We start from the raw sequence: 26092 nt of genomic DNA on the forward strand, positions 1-26092 counted from the left end.
AAACAACCTTAAGTTTCTCACACATTCTTGACTTTTCTCTCAAATTTTATTGGTTCATAAAACCAATTCCATCCACTTGGAATTTTGCAAGCAATTAAATTATTTAATCACTTGAAACATTCAACAGTAATACAAATAAGCGTCGGCCAGCAGCCATCATTCCCTCATCCCCAGATACACAGAGAAGTTCAACTGTCCATCTTCAGCACCTTGATGTACAGGAACACAAACATGACTGATAAGGACTCTTCCTTACCAGGAAGAGGAGGGAAAAGGGGAAGATACACAACTACATTCTGCAACGAAGCAGCAGTGAGGCTGTGCCAAGCAGTAAGACACATCCAGCTATTGGCCATCACAAGCCAGCAAACTAACACTTACGGACTTCTGGGTCAGCAGCCTCAGTGGGGTACTCACTAGCAAAACCACTTCCTCCCTCAGCCTTTTTTCTTCCACATCACCCTACAGTGATGCTCAAATTCCCCTCCAGGCTCTGCAGACTCTGAGACAATAAGGAGATTTCAGTGTCAGGCCTGAAGCGCTGCCAGAATCCTAAAACCACCTCAAATCAATGCTTTGCAACCAGCCATTGTTTTCCATGGTCTCATGACAAAGTCACATCCACGTCAGTTTCCACCAGACACCAAAGAACACCTCCAAAATCTTGCAAGTACAACAGTCCTATGGGTAGACTTTTAGTCCGAGTGATTTTATATACAACTTCCAGATTAAAAAAATGTAAAAGCACAGCAGTTTCTAAAGTTTAATGTAACAGCCTTCAGCTTTTTTCCCTGGCTTTCAAAGAGCTTATGACAACTATTCTTCAGGCAACCAAACAAGAAACGAGTCTGAATAGATATCTTTTAAATTTTCAGGCTTCCTTAAAGTATGCACAGAGTTGAGGAAAGCAAAGCAAAAAATTGCACAATTTCAACAAAACAGAAATGATGCGTTACGTGAATCTGTAAGAAGAGTACAAAGCCTCCTCCAAACAAGAAAGCCAACCAGCTGAAGCTATTACCATAAACTAGTCCAGTTCTCATTAATTTGGCTGTATTCGTAGGAAATTAACATCTTAATGGCACTTGTTATCCTATTGCCTCATAACAGCAGATGTTTCCAATGGCAAAAAAAAAAATTCCCACAGAGTTGGCAACTACAGTTTTGAAGACGCTCAAAACAACTGGAACAAGGTATCTTCAAACAAGTCTTAAATAAACCAAAGCATATCAGCATATTGAGCTCTACTCCTCTATGGAGGGGAATGCACTCCTGGCAGCACCACTGAGGGTTAAATCTGTGCTAAATGGCATTTCTCTGAGAAGTCTCTTCTGACACAGCCATATTAGCTGAGTTTCAACCGCATCTCAACATGAGATGTGCTGGACAAAAGGAAGAGGCAGAGAAAAGCTCTGCCAATCTGTTGGGCTTTTTTAATCCCAAACATAAAATAGTCCCTGAATCCAATGCTGTCAGCGCTTAGAAGGACTGGCTCTTGGGGGAGGTTATTAACCAAGTCTGTGCAAGCACCCTGAGCTACTTTCTGCATGCTCTGTTCCAAAACAAAGTATTTCCTTGTCTCAAAACATCACAAACACACCACAGAGGCAGTCAGGCTCCTAAAACAATGACAACCCAGTGTCAGTGTAGTAACCTTGCACATCGCTGAGGTTTCAGACTTCAAATGGAATTAAATTAACACAAGGAAAACAGGATGGATGGTTTGGTAATGAAGTGAAGAAACCAAGGTAGAAGGAATATGAAAAGGATTAAATGCAGTCATCAGTCCAATCAGACCAAGCAATTTCAACGGCAGATAAAGGATGGCATTTGTAAGTCTGCCTCTAAGACTGGGATGAGGGCCAGAGATACACTGTCTGAGCTGACGGGTATATTTATGCCATGATGACGCTTCAGTCAGTAACGATAAAGGTCCAGAGGTCAAAGCTCTTGAAGGAAAAAAGCTGCATACACACACAGTATCTTTCTGAACAGTCATGGCTCGATATGGGGAAAGAGGCAAGATGGATTATCATCTCACACATAGGTCGCAGTAAAATTGTTTCAGCACCTTTTAAGGACAGGTTTTATAAAGGTAACAACTTTCTTTTCCAGAAAGATGCAGCATTCTTTGAAGAATGCTTCCTTCTAAGAAATGGTTTGGTTCTCAACACAAAGCTGAGAAGATGACAACAGCGTCTAACTGTAAAACCAAAAGGCTGCTCCCCAACCCAAGCCCCAGCCCTCTCAAAGAGGTGCTCCCATTTCTGACATCTTCATCAGCCTCCCAGCAAGGACTTCTTCCAGCTCCATCCTGGTCCAAGTTACTTCATGAACATTCGCATATTTAAACCTTGCAATTTTAAAAATTAAACCATGGATTTCATTCTTCCAGAATTAGCTTAAGAATGTAGTTACCTGCCAACCTCAAACTCTGATTCAAGGGTAGCAAGCCTACTGCTCATACTTCGCACATGTTTCAGCAGCAGTCCCCTGAAGTCAGGGTAACTTGGAGTTCAGGACTTTTTGCATTAATGACAGAAGCAAGCTGAAGACTGCAGGACAAGATAAACACCATGGAGCTCCCACAGGGCCCAGCTTGGTTCTGTGCAGGTCACTCCAAAAGAAATGCCTCCTGATTTCCACAGAAACTACAACAGATACCAAGACCACTATAACAATGTCTAATCAAGCAAATTCCCAGCTACAAAACATTTTTTTCAACAGTCACCACTGTTAGCTATGCATTTTTACCAGCAACAAACAAGGGCCTGCATGCTGCACTCATAAAGATCTGCACTAGTGGAGGTGACCTACTGTTTCCTAGCTGCTACAACAGCATCATTGCTAGGAAAATGTAGCTCACACAATGCATCTTTAATCAGTCCGGAAAGATGCCAAATGCAGACTATACAGTGGGTGTGGTAGGACAGTCCAGCCAAGATTGGTAATGTGCACCACAGTCTTCAAACTCATATGGTGCCTGAAGCTTATCATGTTGCAAGAAAACGGTTGTCCTTTTCTCAGGCCTGACTCTGGAATTTACTGGATATCACAAAACCTTAAGAGAAAGGACTGTTCTGGCTACTCCACTCAACTCCAGTGGCCCACAGTAAACCAGAGGTGCCAGGCCTCCAAGAGCTGCACTGCAAGAAGCAGAAGTAAAACCACACCCTGCTGCAAATACTCATTCAGAAAAGGCAGCCTGACCACCCAGAAGATATACACACATTTGTCAGGTCTTGAAAAGTGCCTTCAGGGCCAGTAACTGGAAAGGTTTCTGGGTACCCAGGAACCAAGGCAAGCAGTAAGATATGAAAGCTAGGTTCAATTTGTTACCATCAGCCCCAGACTTTTAACTAAAAGCTCACAAGTGAAAAATTAAAAAAAATAAAATAAAAAATAATTTTAAAAAAGCCTTTGGAGAAAAAAACTGGGCACATGCCTTAACAAGGCTACAAGAAGAGCTCAGATCATAGTGGCTCCCCTACACAAGCATGCATAGAAGAGTAGATGGGAGCACCTGTAGAAATGACAGCACTGCCAAACCTCATGACATTGCATCCCTTCACACAGAAGTGTTTTCTTTAGCTGACTGGCTACAAGATGAGCTTTCCTTTACACCATGATAAGCAGAGTGCTTTGCTGTTCCTTGTCCCACTTAAAAATACTCACATTACGGTTTATAACTGCATTTGGCAAATATATACATATGTTACGAGGTAAATCTACTAATACGTCCTCACATAAAAGGGAAGTTACTTCAAACAATGATCAGCCTGCAAGTAAGAAACTATGTATGGCAGCAGTAGATAATCTCCTAGTGTGTTGGCGTCTGGTATTTCCTCCATGGTTCAGAAACACCAGCAATGCATCTGCTTCCTAAACACAGCCCCACAGTTCCTCCTCTCCTGTTTCAGACAACAAGCAAGCTGCAGTCAGCCAGTCAGGGGTCCTGCCCCTTAGCATTTCCAGTGTATCTGTCTTTACCTACTTCTGACATTTATGAGAACACAGTATTAACTTCCTAACTTTGATATTTATATTTTTAAAAAAGCTCTAAGGAATATCAGAGCATGAAACTACAAATGCTTTGTTTAGCTGAAGAATTTGAAAAGGAATGAGAAAGCAGAAAAGCAAATCACCACCTTTAGAAAAACAGATACTCGTCTTTGCCTAAGTCCACGTGGTGTTTCCAGAAACCATCTAACACAATTGTTCCACAGCTAAGTACACACACACATCTTTGTGATACAAGTGAGGTCTGCTGTAGCAATGAGATATTATGGTGAACTTCCAGCCACTGAGAACAAAGCCACCTAGAGGGTAAGATAAACAAATGGAGTTTGCTTCAGACACAAAGAAATACAAACTGCACGGAAAGATTGATTTTCCATGATTTAACAAAGACAATAAATTGTCACCAACAGCAGACTACACAGTAATGAGTCACAAATAATAGCCTAATGCTTAAAGCTTATCTATAAAGAAAAAAATATTTATGCAATTCCAAAGTATTAACAACAAAACAGAGAATTACTTATTCCATCTTCTCCAACTTTACTCATCAAACTGAAAGTCAAAGCAGATACTGTGCCTTTGGGCCTGCACTCCGCCATGAAAACCAGCCTGAGAAGAGCAAGCAGTTTCTCACTCAGAAAGCACGTGCTGTCTCTGCTCTGCTTTATGAGGACACCCAAGTGCCAGAGAGCTCCACCACCAACTGCTCAGCAATGCAATTTCCACATTCTTCCTACAGAATATTCCAAGAAATGGTGTTTGTGCCTCTTTTTTCACTCATTGTAGAGGGTTTAGTGATCCAGCATGAAATGGAATCGTTGTTCGAAGATCCCTCAAAAACGGAAGCAAGATTGCTACTAGAAGAAACAGGAAAGAAGCAGATTGGCTGTAAAAATATTTCTTAATACAGTTTTCTGGGGAAATCAGAACTATTTTTCTTAGGCTGGTTATTTCACACCACTAGGAGTAAAAGTAAGAGCTGATTAATACCTTCATTGGTCCCATCAGTAATGCTGCAAGATAGGGAAAGTGAAAAACCCACAAAACAGGCACAGATCCTTCTTATCAGCTTCATACTCAGAACGTTTCTCTGAAACACAGCAGGGCTAGCTCCACGTCATCTGGAAGAGACCACGATCCTCCATTCTGCAGCGTGTTGCAAGCTCCTGATGTTAGTTTTAATCACTGCAAGTTTCCAGGAAGCTTTTACAGCTCAAGTGAAACTTAAACGTACAGCATCCTGCAGCAGCTGGCAGAGCTCCTGCAGGACTGACACACCTAGCTGGGTGCTCTACAGCTTATCTCTAAGGAATATGGGTGAAGGATATTCCCCATTGCATGCTTCCAGTTTGCAGAGTTACAGCAGTAGCTGCACTTCATTGCTAAAAGTTACAAATTTCATCAGCCTGCTGTAACCCCTGGAAGTGGTTTAATGCTTTGAAAAGAGACAGACTACATAAAGAACACAGTAATGAGGGTTCCATGTATTCCTACGCCATCCTATGGCATTATTTTTGCAAGGTGACAACACTTCATATTCTGATGGGCTTTTTTTTTTTTTTAAACAATTATTTGATGGTGACAGACTGATGCCACCCCAGTCTCAGTGGCACAGGGATGCTGTGCCTGCAGCCGTAGTGCTTGGCTCCTCACAGCAACAGGAACAGCCAGAGCTTTGGGATGGGACACACAACCAACGCTCTAGGAACTGCTGCTTATGGCAGGAGAGAAAAGGTGAGGAAGAAAGAAGCTGAAGAAAGCCTGAACCCTACAGTGAGTATATCCCAGAGGTAGGATGCTGGATTACCTTTCACAAAACACTCAGAGCCCAGGCCACCAGCCCCTTCAATCCCAAGGCAGTCCTCTGGCTGGTCTCTGCTGCACATTTCCCCATCCCTACAGCCGTGATACTGCTTAAATACTGCTGACAGTTGTAAATCCACATCTCTGTGCAGCACTGCCACATTTCCCTCAAAATGACAAAACACTGTTCAAACTGACAAAACCTGAGTGCAGCAGGTTAGTTTGAAATGCAGTTACTGCACACAGAAGGACACAACTGAGATCCAGAGAACGAGTAGAGACGAACCCTTTCCTGAATGTGGCACTTCAGTTAGCAACCTCAGTGATGTGAGGAAGGAGGGCTTCTCCTAAGACAGCTTCAGAACTAAAAGTCTTGCTCACGCTTTTTTAAGAAGCCCTTTCACATGTCTAACGTTCAAAATTTAAGTTCATGGTAAACCTCAAGTTATGAAATGAACGCTGCTTTGAGCATCTAAAGATACTTGTGGATCTTTCATTGAAAACTCTGATGTTAATTCTCAAAATCAGTTTGTTTCCAAACCCATGAATCTCCAGTGTTCTGTATATCAGTGACTGTGTACCTGAAATGAATATTAAAGGAACAACTGGCTCCTACGAGATAGTAAAAAAGCCAAGCATTGGTAATGCAAGCTACTAATAAAAGCCACCGACAGCCCTACCAAGAGCTCTGATAAAGCAGCTATAGTGGTAGGAAACTAATAGAACTCAGGCACTAATTATATAAGTCAGGCCACCAGGAAGTGCACGGCTTTGTTCTCTTTTAATTAAGATAAGTATAGACCTCTCATATTAAGCAGCTATTTTCAGGGGGATACTTGGGAAATTTTAAATGCACTTACTAACCATTGCATATTGATGTGGAGAAAGCAAGCAACTGCTTACTACTTTTTCTGCATAAGTTTGTCACGTTAAGATAAAAAATCCACCTCAGCTTGTCAACTACGTACAGATACACAGGAGGAGGCTCCACACTCAAGAAACAAAAGCATTCCCTCGCACAGAGCTTGATGTGTACCCCAAAGATGAAGTGGTGTTTCATCCTTTATTCTTCCTTCTTGCCCTCCTCCCTCCCTCCCTCCCAGCTGACAGCAGTGTTACCTGGCTGCTGAGATCCCACTAACAGCTTCACTCTGCACCTAAAGCACTGACCTAAAAATAAAATCCTCATTTATAAATTTCACATTGACCACAGAGTTACTCACATAAGCACACAAAACAGATGTGGCAGAAGGAAACATCTGAACTTCAGCCCATTTACTTTAGTTTCTAAGGCAGATGTTCACCTTCATGCACATCACAAAGGAGCATGAAGGAATATGCACTGAGCAGACAGAGGAAAATGCAATGTGAGGTGGCTGCTGCTGAGCCAGGGCAGCACACAGCAATGACATACCCTCAAAACTGAGATAAGTTTGAGACAGAAGCCTGCACACATGCATCCAAGTGATCCAGCATCTAATGATTATGCTTCCTGGGCATGTGCATCCCACAAACCTAGTCATAAATCCCCTCATCACAGGTCAAAAGATGCATCAGCACGGGTGCCAATGAGATCAGGAAGAGAGGGCTGCAATGTATGGGGTTTGTAACCAGAAACGTCAGCTCCTGCAGAGGGTCAGCAGCACTTGGAACAGCTGCAGCACCAGCGACTTACAGTGACCTCTAGGACCTGCATCTCAGGAAGGAAACGCGAGACACAAAATTTACTTTAAAAGTTACTTTTTTACAGCATACTAGGAAATAAAAGATTTGCTTCTGTCCCCAAGACAGCTACAGCGAGCTTTCCGCTAAGCGCGATGCACTCTTGACAGCACACCTCTACAGAACAGGCATCGTGTTCTCAACAGAGCTTGGCAGAGAACGGCTGCACTAACTCCAAGCTGGAAGAAGCTCATCTCAGCAGAACTACAGTTTCCGTTGAGATGCGGACACAGCTTTCAAACTAAAAGCAAACCAGACAACCCTAAGCATTCTCCAAGCACGTTTACAAAAACCTCCATCCATCTCTCCCTTTGTTAACACGGGCAAGTGTTAAAGACTCACAGTGACCCGAGATTCAAATAGAAATAATTTTTCAAGAGCAACCAGCCGAGCAGGTCAGGAGTCTTCACCCTCCGCCACTCTCAGAAGCAGATAACTGCATCTTCAGTCACTTACACACCCCTGAAGGCCTGCTCTCCTAAGTCAGGGAACTAAATCTATTACTGCCAGAGAGTGCATCAGGAGAAATGACTGGGTGTTATAGGGAGGAGGGGGAAAAGAGCAAGAAAGCTCCTAACTAAAGATAATGCATTTTTAATTTGCAGCTGAACACTGCCCTTTAACCAAGGCAACATACTGCACAAGAGAAACTGCACCATTAATGTGAAGTAAAAAATCTAGTACCTACTCTTCACAAAGCCTGCAGATAGCTAATATTTATGAAGTCTGAAGTGGCTTCAAAGACTTCTTCATTTCTTTTGTGTCATAACACGAAGCAGCACTAACTCATTTCACCACTAAACTGTCGTTGTATTAATAAATTCTGACCAGCAAGGAAACTGCTCTGCTTCTTTGCCTCGTCTCCCACACCCACAACTGACAGTGACCACGAGATGAAAAGAAAAAACTTGCATTTTTCTGAGACTTTAAAGACCAAAACTCATAAATCCTGGCAGTGCCCAACACCGTGACCCAAAGCAATGCCTGACAGCTGTATTGCTGTGCACAGATTACTCCACAGATCAGCTCACCAACATCAGGCAGTATCTAACCCAGAGAAACAAATCAGCACAGAGAACCAGCATTGCAGGATAAAGCTAGAAAACGGCACGCTTCATTCGGGCCAGACACAGTCAGGTTTGGAGAAGAGAGCCCACAATTCAGGATGGCAGACTGCCTGCATATAAGACTGCAGTTTCATCCTGACAGCCTGGGCTTTGGGAACTCTGGGAGTAACCATGACAAATTAGCCTAACAAATACTGGGCTGAGGAGGAGCCCTGGACCAGCGACAGCCTACCTTAAAGCAAGAAAATCCAGTGAGGTGCTCATGCATTGCTGAACAGCATTGCTTTTCCTGACCTTTAGGAAACATCAGGAAACACGATCTTTGACTTCTTAAACAGAAAGACAATCACCATAAAACTTTTAATGGAGCCATATGGCACACACAAAGCAGCCCCCTATCTTCAGAAACAGGAGAGGCAGTGACTGAGTGAAAACTAAACTATGAATTTTCACAGCAGCACAATATGAAATGAGGTCGTGGTTCACTTTCCAACAGGTCATTACTTTGGAGGTTAAACACTTTATATTTCTCCTCAGCCACAAAGTCTCTGTGCTGAAGAATGAGCACCGAAGAACCAAACTACGGTGAAGACACTGCACATACACGGTGTAATGGACAGACAAGGCTTCGTGTTCCAGAGGCATATCTGAATTTAACAGTGACACTAATTAACCACTTCTCATACACCGCTCGAATTTCCTTACCAAAACAAAACGCAGGGCTTTTTTTCCCCCCTAGAGCTTCCTACTCTCAAACACAGAACACCTGACACTGCACTGACTCCTACAAGGAACTCCCATCTGTTTCTGCACCACACAAGGACAGGAGGGCAGGGGCAGTGCCTGGAGCTGCCGCACACCACTACCAGCAATCCTGGCCAGCCCTGCTCCTTCCCCTGCAGGGCTTTCTCTCTGAGCAGGGCTTCCTCTCCCCTCAGGCAGTTCCTCGAGGAGAGAGGACAGGCTTTTCCAGCTGCTGTCCTCGATTCCTCCTCCCCCACAGGCACTTACATCAGAGGCCTTGCGATGCTCCGGGCGGGTGGTAAGGATGGGGAAATGTGCTCAGTGCCCGCGGGCACCACCGCAGCACCTCCAGCCCCAATGGGGCTCAGCAGTGCCACCATTACAATGAAAAAACAAGCAAAGCCCACTAGCCCGACTCTGTACCTCGGACACAGCCCAACCTGCCAACCACAGGTGCCTCCAGGAGGAGGCTCGCTGAGCTGTGGACATGCAGTGAATGCTGCAGGTCTGCAGTCTGTCCCAATGTCAGCCCCACATCACCTTTGTTACAGCAGGGAAACGAGCCCAGCATGACAGCACTGACACCCAGCTCGGGCTGCTCGGGATTCCTGAGTATTCCTGTGTCACCTGGTACCAACAAACGATCAACTAGTTTTATATTTTACCCATTTCAGAACCAGAAGGTTAAAGATCCAATGCAGGTTTCAAAGGAATGCAGACTGGGAATGAGTGAGCCCTCACTTCTGAAGGGCCCGGTAACCAGATGTGGAACGAAGAAGGTTTAAGGGAGCTCCCACTTCGAATTAAAAAAGAAACAAATCACAGAATCGTTTGAGTTGGAGGGGACCCTTAAGGGTGCAAGTGCAAATCCTGCAATGAACAGGGACACCTACAGCTAGATGACTTCTGAGGTACAAGACCACTTGTCACATTGTAAGGAGCAGCACACAGATGCCCGGCATCTCGCTTTATTGAGCGCCTCCAATTTCACCCACATCTAACCCCAAGATCTCATCCAACACTTACTCCACATCCACGCCAGCCTAACAGTACCACTACTACACAAGCCCTGCCACGGAGATAACCACAAGAAAGGCTGACAGCCAACTCTCACATCTCCCACCTGCACCACGGTTGCCTCAAAAGCTGGGGACGGCCCACGGACCAAAGCTGAGGCCCAGAACACACACACACACTCCACACCTACACACAGGAGCATCCCGCGGGGCTCCCTGCGGCCGGGGCTGCTCTCCCCTCAGCAGTCCCTCTCACTGCCGTGCGCGGTCCCCATGTGCGCCCTTGGAAAAGCGCGGCGCTTCCCCCGTCCGCCCGCGAGACAGGACGCCTCGTAACAGCAGCACCGCCGGCCTCGTTTCCCAGCCCGAAGCCAGCACCCAGAGCACAACCAGCTCCAGAGGGAACACTGCGTCCCAGCAGCCCCTTACCAGCAGCAGCGAGGCAGGCCGGCCCTTGCGCTCGGGGATGTGACCTCCCCGGCTCCGGACAAGCCCCGCGCCGTATATATACCGCCGCCCTCTGCCCCCAGGGCCGGGCAGCGCCGCAGCCCTTGTCCCATCCCGTCCGTCCGTCCGTCCGTCCCCCCATCTCGTCCCGTCCCGTCCCGTCCCCGTCCCCGAGCACGCCGAACAAAAGGCGGCGGAGGACGCGGGAAGAGAGCGGCCGCCCCGGAGGTGCGAAAATAGCACACGTAGAATTCAGCGTGAAAACAGGAGCCCGGCGGGGGCACTCACCCGGCTCGGAAATCGGAGCAAACTCTCATTCACGCTCCCCCGCCGCGCCCAGGCCGCCGGAGCCAGGGGGCCGCCCCCGAGAGCCGCCGCGCACCGCCGGGACACGGGCGCGGGCTCCGGGCGCGGGGGCAGCAGGTGCCCGTCCGCCGCCGCGCCGAGGCCGTGCCGAGCGCCCTGCGCAGCCGCCGCCGCAGCGCAGCGCCGCTCGCTGGGGCCGCGCCCCGCCCCCGGCGGAGGGAGCCCGCAGAGGCGGGGGCGGGCGGGGCGCAGCCCGGCCTGTGGGCGGCCCGCAGCGGTGCGGCGCCGCAGAGCCGGAGCCCCGCAGAGCCCGGCGGCCTTCCCCGGCCCCAGCGAGCGGCCGCGCGCCCGGAGCCCGCCCGCGGAGGAGCCGGGACGCCTAGCAGGCAAGGACCTCCGTGCTGGGCCGCGGGGACGGGGCTGAGCGCGCTCTTTGTTATGCAGCCTGTGCCGGAACGCGCGTGCTGGCGGCGGCCGCTCGCGGAGATGCGCGGTGCCGCATCCGGAGCCCTGCGGCACCTGGGGCCGCGCTGCTGCCAGCCCGCCACGGGCCCGCTGCCGCTCGCGGGCGCGGGGCTCAGCCCTGCCCTGCCCTGCCCTGCCCTGCCCTGCCCTGCCCTGCCCTGCCCTGCTGCAGTGGGCCCGCGGTCGTGCCCGCTGCCCTGAGCGCGCACCCAGCAGAGCGGGCTGCAGGGAAGGGTCAGTCCCGCGTGCAAGTCCATCACTGCACCGACGCTGTGGTTGCTCGTGAATGGTTCAGTAAGCACGGAGCGCCGTACACCACTGCTTATGCATCATCTGTTGGATCTGCGCTGCTGATGCTAACGCCTGTCTCTTTTTCGACGCTCTTTTTCGCCTCTTACTTTGCATCCCGCACGCGTCCCATTCGCTGCCCTGGGGGACGCACCGCGCGTTGCCCAGCGGTCCCCATGCGGCCCTGACGGCCCCGTGTGCCGCGCGGTGTACCCGGCGAGGTGCCCTCCCCAGGCATGGCCCGGGGCTGTCTTTATGGCAGCAGGTCGGCACGGGGCCACGGCCGAGCGCATTCCACACTGCCATTCTCCCATTTCACGTCATCGCGTGCCCTTTGCTTGTGTCATGTCTCTGCAACTTTCCCTGAGATGAAGGATTTATGAATCAAAACCTGGGGGAGTGGATCTGTGCGGAGGCTGAGTCAGATGGCAGAAAATGAGAGCCAGGAGCGTGCGGTGGCATGGCACATTCACAACCGGGGCTTCATTCATCTCCATGCGCTGCTCCTGGTGCCACCAGCACCGCGCTGGGTCTCAGGCTGCCTGGGAACGCTGTTTGGTCCTGCTGGCACTTGGCTCTATTATCCTCCCTAGGATTTTTGTTACAGTGTGTACTTTCCCTGATGAGGTTTTATTACACTGAACACACGCTAATAACAGGAGGAATTTGATAATCTGAATGCAATTCCCACACCCTCCTCTTGGTTCCTATTATTTGATGTGTGAAGGACTGACAGCTTAGGTCCCAGCAGCAATTTTTCCCTCTGTGCTGTATGATTTGCTAATTATGAAAACAAAATGAACCTTCCCCAGAGCGTGCGCCCCTCTTTCCTTCCTATTTCCTTCCTCATCCCACTAATGATACTCAGCTCCTTCATGGTAATTTGGGAGCTGCAGGAATTTGGATTTGTTTGTGGAGATATTTCTGCAGAACCCTCCAGATGTGAATGGGGGGGGGAGCAGACTGCTGCGGGCGTGATGGTCTCGAGGGTTTGTTCCCTGGCAGGGGCTGTAATTGGGGGGCACAGTAATTAATGTCATCACGGCTGGGAAGGAGGACAAGTTGCTGGGAAAGAAATACATATCATTAAGTTTCAACTGTAAGATCTAAGTAGCAGTGTTGATGACCGACCTGAATTCTGTTTCAGATGAATCAGGAACCTTACAGGACAGTGTTACTTTTCATCTCCAGGGCCTTTCCAATTATTCTGCTTGGTTTCAGCCCTTCATTTCCAGGGGTGTGTTCCTCACAGTTGCTTATTTCCCCTCTCCACTGTGCCAGATCATTTTTTCTTCTTGCAGCTTTCTGCATCCCTCCTCAGTATGTCGCATTTATCATTCAGTATTTCTGTCTTACCTGACATTGTGCTGGTCGCTTTACCTGCCTGCCTGCTTCTCTCTGCCTTTTGTCCTCTCAAGGCTTTTCTCTCATTTTTGCACCATTTCATATGTCCTCTCCTCCTATCTTTTCTTCTTCATTTGGCTTGGTTTTTATATCCAGTCTTGCTCTCTCCTTTCAGAAATCTCTGTTAGAATCACTGAATCATTTGAGTTGGAAGGAACCCTTAAAGGTTGTGTAGTGCAACTACCCTGCAGTGCACAGGGACGCCTACAGCTAGATCAGGTGCTCTGAGCCCCATCCAGCCTGACCTTGAATGTCTTCGGGGATGGAGCATCCGCTGCATCTCGGGGTAGCCTGTTCCAGTGCTTCACAGCCCAGGGTACGGTTGCAACAAAAGCACTCTCTGTCAGTGTCACTGATGAAGATGTTAAAGAGCACCGGTCCCAGTACTGATCCCTGGGGGACACCACTCATCACTGATCTCCGTGTGGACGTTGAGCCACTGAGCACCACTCTGGGTACAGTCTCACAGCCAGAAGAATAGTCCACCCATCAAATCTGTATATTTCCTATTTAGAGAGAACAATGTTATGGGGGACCTTCAGATCCATATTCAACCTTCCTCTTAACACTTTTTTCCCAGTCTATTCCTTTGCTCATTGTTCCACTCTGTCCCTTCTCCTGGCTGACATTTCCATGTATATAGATACACCCATCCATGCGTATATATGTACTCCACTCCAGATCTTCCATTCTCCATCTGAAACAAAGAACTAACTCACGCTGAAGGTCTGATCCTATCACATCTCTTTCCCAGCTCCCGCAGTGTGCCGCTCTGTGCCCTTCCTCAGAGACAACTGAGCTGTCAGGTAGACTGAAGGATTAAGCATATGGCTGCTGGAGTTCAAGGAGTGTTTGGACAGTGCTCTCAGACACAGGGTGATGTGGGGGATGGACCTTTGTGGAGCCAGGGTTTGGACTCAGTGGTACTCAGGGGTCTCTTTCATCTCAGGTTATTCTATGATTTAAATTACCTTTTGAATCCTAAACTGATCCAAAACAGACCAAAAGATGCTTTTCTTTTCCCTCCCCAGTTGTCTCGTTTTACGCGTTTGTTAAACCACACTGTGCAGCTATTGTGAGGGAAATGGTTTTTCCTCATTCGGGCTGAGCTCTGTGTGGGGTTGGGATCCTGGCTTGCCTGCTTCCCTTTTTTCTGGAGCCAGGGAGAGAGCAGAAATGTGACTGCAGGTGTGGGTGGGAGGCAGAAGAATAGATGAATTACCCAAAAATGCTATTTTAACCTCAGGGGGTGGAGTTGTTTAATAATTTTTCTTCTTTCCTATCACTGCAAACAGCATCGTTGGGGATTGAGGGCAAGTGTTAGATTTTGCTATTTAAATAAAACTTAATTTTGAAAATACGATTTAATGATTAAACTTTTTTAGTTTTGTTTTTTGTCTTTCAAAAAGAATACTGCTGAGTGGCTGGGGCGAACAGAGCTCCATCCCACAGATCCCACCTCCGCCTCCTGGCAGCTTACCTTGACTCATAGAGGGAGTGGGGGATTTTGTGTGCCACCTACATCAGCTCAACATTTCCCTTTGTGGTGAGAGTTAATCACCACTTTTGTCATATCATTTCACAGACCTTCCTAAAGATGCAGTCTTTGGGGGGTTGATTATTTATCTTTCAAACCATCCTGAAAACTTCTTTAGAATAGGTGTGGTTTTTTTTTCTCAATTCAGCAGAAGTGGTCCGTAGCAATAAGGTTTTCTGTGCTCATCATTAAATGCTGGCAGTTTACGTGGGTCTACTCCAGGTCCAGGAAGGGGTTCTGGTTGCAGAGGACTTATTTCTGCCATCTGGAGAGGCAAGCTGGGTCAGTGTGTGGAGATCCTTCCCGCAGGTAACCCCTGCAAGAGGAAGGAACCAGTGGGACTGCAGCCATGATAAGGATTTTTTGTGTTGACCCATGTTTATAGCAGACCAAAAGCAAAAGTTAGGAAAAATGGTCCTGCTTTGGAGCACATCAGATCACTCTTTATAACCTGTTTATGTAACCTGTATAGCTGTCACACTTGCGGGTGAAGAGATTATATGTAGTAGGCTGGTATTGTCAAGCAGAAAATACTGCACATGAATAGGAATGAGGACAAAAAGCAAAGATGGCAGTACAGTGAATGTGTGTGCAGGAGGCAATGAAGAAAAAGGATATGGGGAAATGAAAATGGACCTTCAGTAAAAATTACTCCATGTTACGTAGAGGATAGGAATTGCCATAGAAGGTGAGAGGAAGCTTGAGCAGAAAATGTGACGTTTTTGATAAAGAAATTTCTGTCTTGAGGTACAGGAAGCCAGAGACGGAACAGTTGAGACCACTCTGGAGTTTAATGCATAAAGAAAAATCTTAGTGTGAAGGAAAAAAAAAAACTTATCTGTATCTGATGATACATTTTTGTGTGTCTGGAAAAATAATTTCATGTGAGTTTCCATATTCTTCTGTCTAAGGTCGGGCAGAATCAACAAACTGGAATACCAAAAAGTGGAAACAGTTGACTAACACAGGTGAAGGAAGAGTAAAGATGTTGCTAAAATATCAGCAGAGAGAGAGGAGGGTTAGTACACCTTGTCCTGTCTGGAACCTAAGAAACGATCAGGAATCCTGTGAGGTGCTGCAGGACAGGAGGCAGCATCCTGGGGTAGAGAACACAAGAGGGATTTCCATTGCGAGCGAGCCGTCTGACCATCCTCATTATAAACAGGCTTAGTTCCATTCTTCATGTGTCTGCAACTTAAATGCACTGCAAATACAGGAGCTTTGTCCTGGAGATAGGGATGCTGCAGCTGTCTCACCCTTCCTGTCCTCTCCCATGCCAGAATTAATTCCCCTGTTCTATTCTTCTGTGTGCCTCTGGGTCCTCAGCTAAGCTCCATCTTTCCTATTGATTGAACCTGCTAAACAGTGGGGGCAGAACACAAGATAAGGGCTCAGGTGGACACCATAAGCATGTAACTATTGGATCTAGGACAGGGGCAGCATCAGTGAGGAGGCAGAGCAAGGGGCAAACAGGAGAAACAGCTTGGGAAACTGAAGGTGTGGGAGCCTCGGGGAAAATGAGTGTAGGAGGATGAAGCCATGGATGGCTAAAAATACCAGTATGGTACAGATAATGTGACATTTTACACCGGCTGTGCTTGACAACCCTTTTGTGTTTTAAAAAGCAAGCCTTACCTTTAGGCTTTCTAATTGCTACCTACCAGCAAGGACCGCTGGCATTTGGGGCTGTCACTTTGTCCTCCAGTCCTCTTCTCTTCACTGCTGGTCTAGTGGCTGTCACCAAGCCTGCAGCAGAGAGCTCTCTGCACTCCAGCCTGACATGAATATTGACTTATCCCTAATTATACTTTGATTTCTTTGGAGGGAGATTGTCTTTCAGTGGTAGTGGCTAGCACGTGTACTCCCCTTGACAATGACACTAACCTCAGCATTAGTGCTGAATTAAAACTCCATTCGCAGGCATGCTGTGCAGCATAGAGTTTGCTTGTGAGCTGACCTGAAACACACTTTTCCAGTGTTTCTGGAGAACTGCAGGCTCTTTGGCCCTGTGGCTGCTCAGCCTTGGTACCAAGATGACGTGTTGAATGGGAGCGAGTGGCTGCAGACTTCCCCCGAAGCTCCAGGCCCCTACAATGGGTGGAAGAGAAAGGAGGAAGGAACAATTACAAAAATAATAAAGAAAGAAGAAAGCGAGGTGAAAGGCTTCTCTGCCTTTTGATAGCAGTTTGGTAGCCCAGCAGTACAGAGCAGAAAGGGCATTGCCTGGTTAATGCAGAGTAGCTGCTTGCTATTGCCGCATCCTAGGAATCTTTCCCAAAGAAACCAGATCTAGTCTTTGGACTAGATACAGATTTCTTCATTTCTCCCCTCTTCTCCCTCCTTCTCCCACCACTTCCAGGTAAAGGTTTCTACATCTCATCTCCAGCCTGAACCTATTTGTGAACATTTTGAAACAATTTATTGTCAGTTCTTATTGCAGACTTCAACTTAAACAATTCTCACGTCCTTCATTTTCACCCTGCTCTGTTCCTGGAGAGCAGCCAGCTCCCTCTGAGTGCCTTTTGCCGTGCTCTCCTCATCCCCTGCCCTAGGAGAGGCTGTCCCTGTCCCCGCAGCTGTGACCTCCAACGTTTGCAGACTCAGGGCTGTGGTAATATGATCTGCTGGTTGCAGCAGAAAGGTGTCAGCAGCCCTGGGCTGTGTTCCTGGTTTGTTCCTGCCTGCTGGGAGTTCTGGCGAAGGATGCTGGTCTTGCTTTTCCCTGTAGTGACAGTCACACATCTTCCTTTTACAGTGAAATTGCTGTAAATTGCCCAATTTGTTATTAATATACACACAGCAGTATTTTGAGTACCTCGCAAGAATGAAACCTGACGTGTGTGGCTCGTGGCATGCCGTGCCACAAATCCTTTTGAGTGCACCTGTTTGCTTTACAGATTCAGCTCACGATTTCTGCATTTGCACTTGGCAATCCTGGACACCTGTACTTTACATTGATGATAAAGCAGCTTTCACGTACTCCCAACTTCTTCATTACTTGCATGCTTTCCAGTATTATTTTTTCAATCATTTTCAGGAAATGCTGAAATGCGGAGGCGCGGGCGCAGTGACGGTGGGACTGTAATTGAACTCGGAGGCTCTGGTTTGGAAGGAATGTGGGTCATGATTGATTACAGCTGCACACAGCACTGCACACCCTTGCTTGGCTCTGTCTCTGCTCATAAAAGTGGGTTTGTGCTACTTGCTGTTCCGTTGAGCATAGACCTACGTACGTGACACAGAGCTTCACAAAAAGGTTTCTCCTGTGCCATAGGAGACTCATGGCAATACTTGTTTTGAGGTGCCCACCACCCTTAAAACTTTAATGACTTGGCCTGATCTTCGGTCTGTGTGGGAGCATAGCCCTGCGCTTCTGCATGTTTTTACACGTTATTCCCAGGTGGTAAACATTTTGGAGTATCCCTGCTCTAAGCGTCTTTCTGCTACACATTATCTGTAGCAATGGAGAAGGTCACACAGACCTCCTGACACCTGGCAGCGGGTGATGTAGGAGAAAGAGGTGCCCCGTACAGCTGTGCTGGTTCTCACCTAGCTCCTGCCATCACTTGGGAGGCCGTTAAGGAAAGGATTTGTGGCAGAAGAAGCAAATCCAGTAACTGTGAAACTTTCAGAGGATGCTTGTGCCTGAAGTTCATGTCATGTTAATGTTTTGACTTGCTGATAAAAGCACTGGGTGAAGGTGAGCCTGCTTGTGTTCTCTGTTGGACCGTTTTAGTACTGAGGCTGTGGAGGATGGTTGTAACGATAACACACTTCTCTTAAACCACAGCTCTTTGTAGGAAAGCTGACTGGAGCAGAATTGTAGCAGATTACTGTACCACACACACTCTTGTAAACTTGTAAAGGATACTGATCTATCAAAAATATAATTTCTCCTTTTTGCATTTGATGCCAAAGCAGGTAGCTATCAAGTGATCTTGTGAAGAGCAGATGAAAGTCACATTAAATAGATGTTCAAAGTACTCACATGTTTATTTGCAGCAACGAGACCCTGATAAAACACTGTCTGATTTTTGCTAAGTACTGAACCTCCTGGGTTCCAGTGGAAATCAATGCTGTCTGCTGGTGCTAAGCATCTCTAAATATTGTACTTGTGGTTTCAGACCCAGGCTAAGCTCCATCTGACTTCAGGCACTCCGGTCAGAGTAACAACAGCAATATTTAACCTCATGACAGCCATTCTTCTTGCAGCCCTGTGTCTCTTTGCTGCTCTGCTTGGCTCATGAATAAGATTTTCTTTTCTTTAGAAATTCAGTATGTGTTCCCTGCAGACAGCTCTGATGTATGGTCCTGCTCCATACTTGGTGTATAAGCATCTCTGACTGATGCTTCCACAGCCCTGAGAAGTACTTGCAGCTTTGGTAGGAGTAGCACGAGAAATTACTGCTGTTGCTGTTTAGAAATGTGTTTTCTAAAATTGTAAATGGAAATGCCTGCAGAGAAAAGCAAAGCAAAGCTTACTGTAGATTCCTGATGGAAGTCCCAGGTAACGTGTTACCACAAGCAATGATAAGGAGCAGTCACAGGGTTAGGATGCCACTGTGTCTGTCTCTGTACTCCACTTGTGTTTCTTTAAATGTGGTGGAAGAGGGGAGCGTCCTCAACTGTAACAGATTTTCATGGTCCAGTACGTAACCACGAATCTCTTAACATCTCTTAACCAGAAGAACTGCATGTTTGTATGTAAAGTTAAGAATTTAGCCCACTAAATGATAATTTTACAGAAGTAAGCAAAACAAACACAGCAGAACATGTGGGATTGGGATGGGGCACTGTTATTGATACGGGATTACGCAGGACCCTGAAATCAAGCTCTTTGGCATTCCTCCTTGGGAAAAAGTCAGTTTGGATTAGTCTCCCTTATTCTAGGAAACTGTTTTCCTCATAACTTCAGAAGAAAGCAAACGTTACCTCATCATCACATGCCAAGAGAATATGTTCTTCCCAGTCCGAAACACGATGACCAGTTTTTACACGTGAGGAAGTGTCACCGACATCTCACCGTGACTCATCACACTTCTGATCTGTTTTACTACCCAGGCAAAGCGTGCTACCAAATAACCATAAGCTAGGAGTCTGTTCTCTCAGCTATCACTCTTAATGGCATGTGTTGGATGTTTAATAACTCTGAGGTACGTTGCCATCCACTATCAAAGGTTGGGGATCTGCCCTTTTGGGGTGGAGGTGTGCTCCAATAACGCTCATTTGCTGACATCTGGTAATTTGTTAACTGCATTTAACAGATCTATCTGTGCTCTTAGAAGCATTTCTGAGCAGGTGAAGCTGTTAAAAAGCCTCTTTTCTGCAGAAGGATTCTGAAATTTGTTGCCCTTCGTCATGTTTGAGAGTAAAGCAAAGAGCAATACCTAATTTCTCTTCAGGTTTCTTGACGCATGGGATTAAAGCCAAGTTTTCTTTATTTTGTATTACAAGAGAAACTGAAGAGAAGGACAATAATTGACCAGAACTGAGAAAACTTTTGTATGTAAGGGGCAGAGTAAAGAGCAGGATCCTCTTGGCTCCCATTTATTAGAACAAGGATTAAAATAGATCATCAGAGGATCAGCAAATATCAGAAGAGTATCAGATGTCAAAAAGATCAGGGCTTCAGCTTTTTCCTACCAATGTTCATTTTTTTCCGTCAAAACATCCTAAGAACAAAGTACCACAATAGAAATGTAGTCTTTGTGACTTAGTAAATTATAGTGAGGGAGCGGTGTGGTGGGCATGGGGACTTAGAGTGGATGCCACAGAGCTCATCTCAGCGAGGACAGATTTTGTGAGGGAAAAGGAAGAAAAATCTGAGTGCCATCCCCACCTCTGCATGAGGAGAGCTCCCGAAGGTCGAGGAACGGTCCACCCTTTGTCATCTCTGCACACCTCTGCACTAACTAGGCACTGATTTTACAGTGGCAGCCCCAACAATAAGAAAGAAATGCTGAAGGAGCTTCTCTGCCTGCCTGGCTATCAATATTTTAGGCACAGGAAAGATGCATGCAGCATCAAGCTTCACGTGGGATTTCCCAGCAGGACTCTTCCCTTTCAAATCTGGGAGGCTGCAGTGATTCCTATCTTTGAATAAGTTTTCAGCTCTTTTTCCTTTTAATGATGCTGAGGAAAGGGGTGTTGAGGCAGAGGTGTATCTGTCACTTCCTACTGCTCTGCTTCCTAGCAGCGGGCAGGCTGCTGCTTACAGCTTAGGACTGCTGGAAGAAATACTGCTGTGATTTTGTTGTTGTTTTTCTGAGAAAGGGAAACAAATGCCAACAATGGTAACTGATTGACTCACAGCATAAAGAGTAAAAGAAAAACATGCCAGAAGATTTTCCTCAGGAGCCTGAATCCTAAATCTCACCTTAATGCTTCCAAGTGCCTCCTCTTGTGTGGCCATACCCTACTGTCCACGGACCTGGGTCACCCCTCATCATGGGTGCTTGTAGGGCTGCTGCTAGCTGCAGCATCCCATGGGAAATGGCCATGTGGGGGAACACAGCTTCTAAAGCCTGTTCTAGGAACCCAGCTGCCGTGTCCAACAGCCTCAGAATGGCTGATGCTGGAGGCACTTCTAGAGATTGTGTAGTGTGGCTCCACCAGGACCAGCTGCTGCTGGCTGCCCAGAACTGGGTCCAGTTGGGTTTTGAGTGTCCCCAAGGGTGGAGACCCCACAGCCTGTGCCAGGGCTCAGTCACATTCCCTGTAAAAGAGTTATCGTGGCAACGCTTCTAAATGCAAAAATAATAAACGTTAGTCTCTCCAGACTTCCTTTTTGTTCTTTTTTTCTTTCTTTTTTTTTTTTTTTAAGAAAAGAAAGGAATGGGACTTTTCATTTTTTTTTCCTAAGTTAGGCTAATTTTTGCTGAGCAGACTGTTCTCTTGGACACCTTGGGGATAATCCCACTAATTTTGCCTCTGTGCCAGGGTAGTGCCTGTGTGGCACGTTGACAGAATTCTAGGTGATACTGTGGGCCATTACTGACATGATTTATTCAGCACTTAGCAACCTCAGTCAGGCCCTTTGTACCAGGCACCGTCCCAGCAAACTGGAAGGCAGGCAGCCAGTTCCCATAGAAGGTATTATTTAGCTGTTAAACTGTATGCTACAAAGAAATAGGTGGGGAAACGCAATGGCACCGAAGCTTCTGTGCTAATCTCTGAGCTTTAGCATCTTTACTCTCCTCATCACAGCTATAAATGGGATAAAACTGAGATCCTGGCTGCACTACCCAAGGGCTTCAGTGAGCTGAGCAGCTAGAACTATCCTGTAAGCATAAGAAACAGTCACATCCATTTTTCAGTTGCAGTGTTTTTTCAGTCAGGGAATTAGCCCAAGAGAAAATGAAGAAAGTGCACAATTATTTCTGGTCTTGGAAAAACGCCTTTCCCTTGAAAAGTCATATCTTTGAGTCTGCAAACAAGAACAGTAGGGGGTTTCTTCTCTCGATGTTGCTTCCCAAGGAGAGGAGGAAAGGAAGAAAAGTGTTGGTGTCACCAGAGTAGGAAAATCCAGAATTTACCCTTCCAATTGCTCCACTGGGAAAAAACACCAGAAAAGAATTTAGAAGGGTGGAAGAATCAAGTATGTAGATTGGTGAAAATCTTGTCTTTGCAGGTTTTATAGAAAGGTAAGAAGTTGTTCTGGATGGAGATGCCTGGTTACCTCACGTCCTTCTACATATTTGGGCAACCTGGTCTGGTGGGAGGTGTCCCTGCCCAGAGTGGAAATAGATACGGTCTTCAAGGTCGTTTCCAGCCCAAGCCATCCTATGATATTCACACATGCCATCAGCCCTGACTCTCCCTTTTTTCCTCTAGACTCTTGGCCAACTGACTACCATTCATAGGACATCTTGGAGGGAGATGCAGGCTCAGCAGGAGGCGGGAGACTGCAGAGCATGAAAGCCCAAGCCCTGGGGCGATGCTGGAAGCTGATCCTCCAGCAGAGCCTGCAGGAGATTTGCCTTCCAGGGGAGCACTCCAACACAAAACCCTTTGTATTAAGAGACCAGGTTGCAACATAGCTATTCCCCTGACCCGCAGTAAAACACATGTAAATTTGTAGTGTAGAGGAGGCATCCACTTTTATGACCTGTTTACATACCGCCTTCTTGTTACAGCGCTCCTTGACAACGGCAGGCAGCTAAAGGTCAAGGCTCTGCCAGTTGTGGCAGAATGACTTGAAACTCAGGCTGGCCTACAGAGCTGCTCCCCACAAAGCAGACAGCACCAAATAGCCAGCAGTGATTTCAGTCTGGGAAGACGGTCTCAATCAACACGCAGACCAAAAGCTCTCTGTTTGTTCCTATCTTCATTCCTGCTTCTCATCTACATGATTCCTGACCTCTCCTCTGAGCTTTTCTACTTCTTGATATTTTTGCTAAATTTAATGCTGAGAGATTCTGGTGCTTCAGCCAGTTAGCTTAGCAGTATATTATTTTTATCTTCCTTTGTAATATGTGATGTTAAACAATAGCCACATAAATGCAGGCACTCTGAAAATGAACTTCTGTGTACGTGCCAAACGAAAAGCTCTGCTGGACTTTGTAGTAACTGTATAAAATAAACAGTCTCATAAAAAGTTGGCTGCAGTGAGATCATCCAAGAGTCTCCAGCCCGTTCCAGAAAGACTTAATTTAATCCATGCTGCAGTTAATGTTTTATTTGGAACTTTGGTATTCTTCTCAGAAATATGTCCATCCCCAGCCCATCTTTACAAAGCAGATGCCAGCTGGGTCTGGGTTCAGCAATGTTGACTAGGCCAGTGTCATGGGAATTTAAACAGAAAACAACACAAAAATAATCAAAAACCAGTGTGGCTCGCAGTGGCAGTTCAGAAACACTTGGATGGGGTCATGTGGTGTTAGTCTCAGATTTGGAGATGTCATCTTTCAATAGAACTGTGCCACAGGAGAATAAAAATTGAATATGACTTTTTGTGTTCTTTCCAAGCAGCTTTGAGAGGCAGAAGAAGAGAGCTCTCAGGATGCCAGAGCCAGCGAAATCCACTTCTGCACCCAAAAAGGGCTCCAAGAAAGCCGTGACGAAGACCCAGAAGAAGGGCGATAAGAAGCGCCACAAGAGCAGAAAAGAGAGCTACTCCATCTACGTCTACAAGGTGCTGAAACAGGTCCACCCCGACACCGGCATCTCCTCCAAGGCCATGGGCATCATGAACTCCTTTGTCAACGACATCTTCGAGCGCATCGCGGGTGAGGCCTCGCGCCTGGCGCACTACAACAAGCGCTCCACCATCACCTCGCGGGAGATCCAGACAGCCGTGCGCCTGCTGCTGCCCGGCGAGCTGGCCAAGCACGCCGTCTCCGAGGGCACCAAGGCTGTGACCAAGTACACCAGCTCCAAGTAGCCCAGTGCTTCCTCTCCAGTGGGCCGGTTGAGCACAGGCACAGGTAGGCAGCTATGGTTTGGATGGATGTCACAGCTATTCTCCATGGCAATGGACGGGACTGGGATGGGCATTTGAAGCTGGCTAGTGGAAGAGGACGCAGCGAGATGTATGCTGGCTTATTTCCATTATGAGTTCAAGATGTGCTACTGGTTCCGCACGCTGCACCTCAGGCAACGCTGGTGGAGGAGGCCTCTGCTTTAACATCTCATCTGAAGGACTGGCTTCAGCATATCCAGATTCTCCTCAGTGCTTGAAGAACATGCATGTGTGGTGCTGGCCGTGGTGTCTGACTGCTGCAGAGATATTGCCTTTGAAGTCTTCCTGGCTGCTTTCTTACAGTTGTCCATGGGCGCCAAGAAGACTGCGCTGTATCCACTCTGTGATAGCCCAGATCCATCCTGTTGTACAGCAAAACAGCCTACCCACGCAGGTCAAGCTGCCATCGACAGCCACCAACCACCAGGCACAGTCCATAGAGTGAAATCTGTACTGATCCAGCAGAAATCTTGCTTGGCAACGGTGTGCAAGGCCTCTGTTGAAGATGCTGTGGTAATGCCATGTGCTGCCCCTCCTCGTTGCTCCTGAGGGAGGAGGAGCGAGCAGGCCGGCAGCACAGGCAAATGTGGCCTTACCCACCAGGATGCCAGAGCCACCAGCCACCTCCCAGCTTGTGCCAAAGCATATAGACAGACAAGGGGAATGGTGGGACCTGGTTCTTACCTCCTCCAGCTGCTGCTTTGCCCACTTTGAGACCTACTTCAGTGTGCAAGACATTGCCAACGCTGCTGCTTTTTGGAGACTTCTTTCTGCCTGTGTGCTCCTTTCCGCCGTATTCACTGTAAGGATGGATGAGTGGGTGCTGTCCCAGGGACTGTGGGCAGCTCACCTTGCCCCTGCCTTCCCTGCTTCACTTATCTGCTGGCAAGCAAAACAAAGTCAGGGCTGGGTGAATAGGTAGGGACACTTAAAATATCACTACATCCCACTAGTATTTCACAGATTAAATCACTCTAAGCTACTTCAGATATTCCCCATGTCTTCTCAAAATCTACAGTAAGGTGAGCAATAATAGAATCCCTATAAAGCCATAGAGATTAGTGGAGGAATGTCTCAGTTACAGGTTTATCGTGCCTGGACTGCTGGGTAACAGATAAATAGCACGTGTAGAAATGGTGTGAAGTTGAAGCTTCCTACTCAAACACAAAATTAGCCAACACTGAAAAAAGTCAAAGTTTCTGGTAGGCTGTAGCACTTTCAGATCAAAAATATTCATGCCTAAATTTTTTTATTTTTTTTTTGCAATTTATTCTGTAAATAAAAAGACACAGGATCCAGAAATAATGCAGTTGCTCTCCAAAATTCATTGCTAATGATTGGATAAATTCCTACCCCCTAAATAACTGTCTTGTGGTACATCTCTCATTTTCCACTACTTCTTATCTCCACCTTCTTTCTTTGCCCTTTGAGAATGATGGGGGCCCTCGTTGTGTTGCTTTTGGAGATGTAGAATTCTGCATGTCCAGAAGACTCTGTTATTTCCTGGCTTAAGAGGGTGATGCAGAATCCAGTTGGCCTTAGGAAGAGTCTGCTTGTGCCTGTGCCACCAAGACCACCTCAGAAACCCGAGAGCAATGTGAGCTCCCATGTGGTCACTGTGCAGGAGCTAAGGACAAGTGGCAACAAACTGCAGCTTGGGGGTTGAACACCCATGCCCAAAAATAGGCTCTCCTGCTGTGCTTTGCTCAGTGGTAGGACACGGCAGGGTTTTCAGCCACATTTCATACAGTAATTCCATCAGGAATCACTAAAGATATCTTTCATAAAGCATGAGCTGGGTCTCAGGATGCCA

General features: G+C 47.0%; 2 protein-coding genes across 3 annotated transcripts in view; one reads left to right on the forward strand and one right to left on the reverse strand.

Moving 5' to 3' along the window:
• Positions 1-11188, reverse strand: part of GRAMD4 (GRAM domain containing 4) — a 79559-nt gene extending 68371 nt beyond the window's left edge. For both annotated transcript variants that reach the window (XM_065743562.1, XM_065743560.1), the window contains exon 1: positions 11108-11188. In XM_065743562.1, the coding sequence (XP_065599634.1) occupies positions 11108-11136 (29 nt within the window). In that variant the 5' untranslated portion in view covers positions 11137-11188. The remainder of the gene's footprint in view (positions 1-11107) is intronic.
• Positions 11189-11841: 653 nt separating this feature from the next.
• LOC136053026 (histone H2B 5-like) lies at positions 11842-25565 on the forward strand. The gene is made up of 2 exons (XM_065743570.1): positions 11842-11884; positions 23790-25565. Exons 1-2 carry the CDS (start codon positions 11877-11879, stop codon positions 24199-24201), a joined length of 420 nt encoding a protein of 139 aa, XP_065599642.1. The 5' UTR covers positions 11842-11876; the 3' UTR covers positions 24202-25565.
• The last annotated feature ends 527 nt before the right edge of the window (positions 25566-26092 follow it).

This window comes from Cyrtonyx montezumae, unplaced genomic scaffold (genome assembly GCF_038088225.1).
Source record: "Cyrtonyx montezumae isolate F1298 unplaced genomic scaffold, pur_monq_1.0 scaffold_3, whole genome shotgun sequence".
Taxonomy (NCBI): Eukaryota; Metazoa; Chordata; class Aves; order Galliformes; family Odontophoridae; genus Cyrtonyx; species Cyrtonyx montezumae.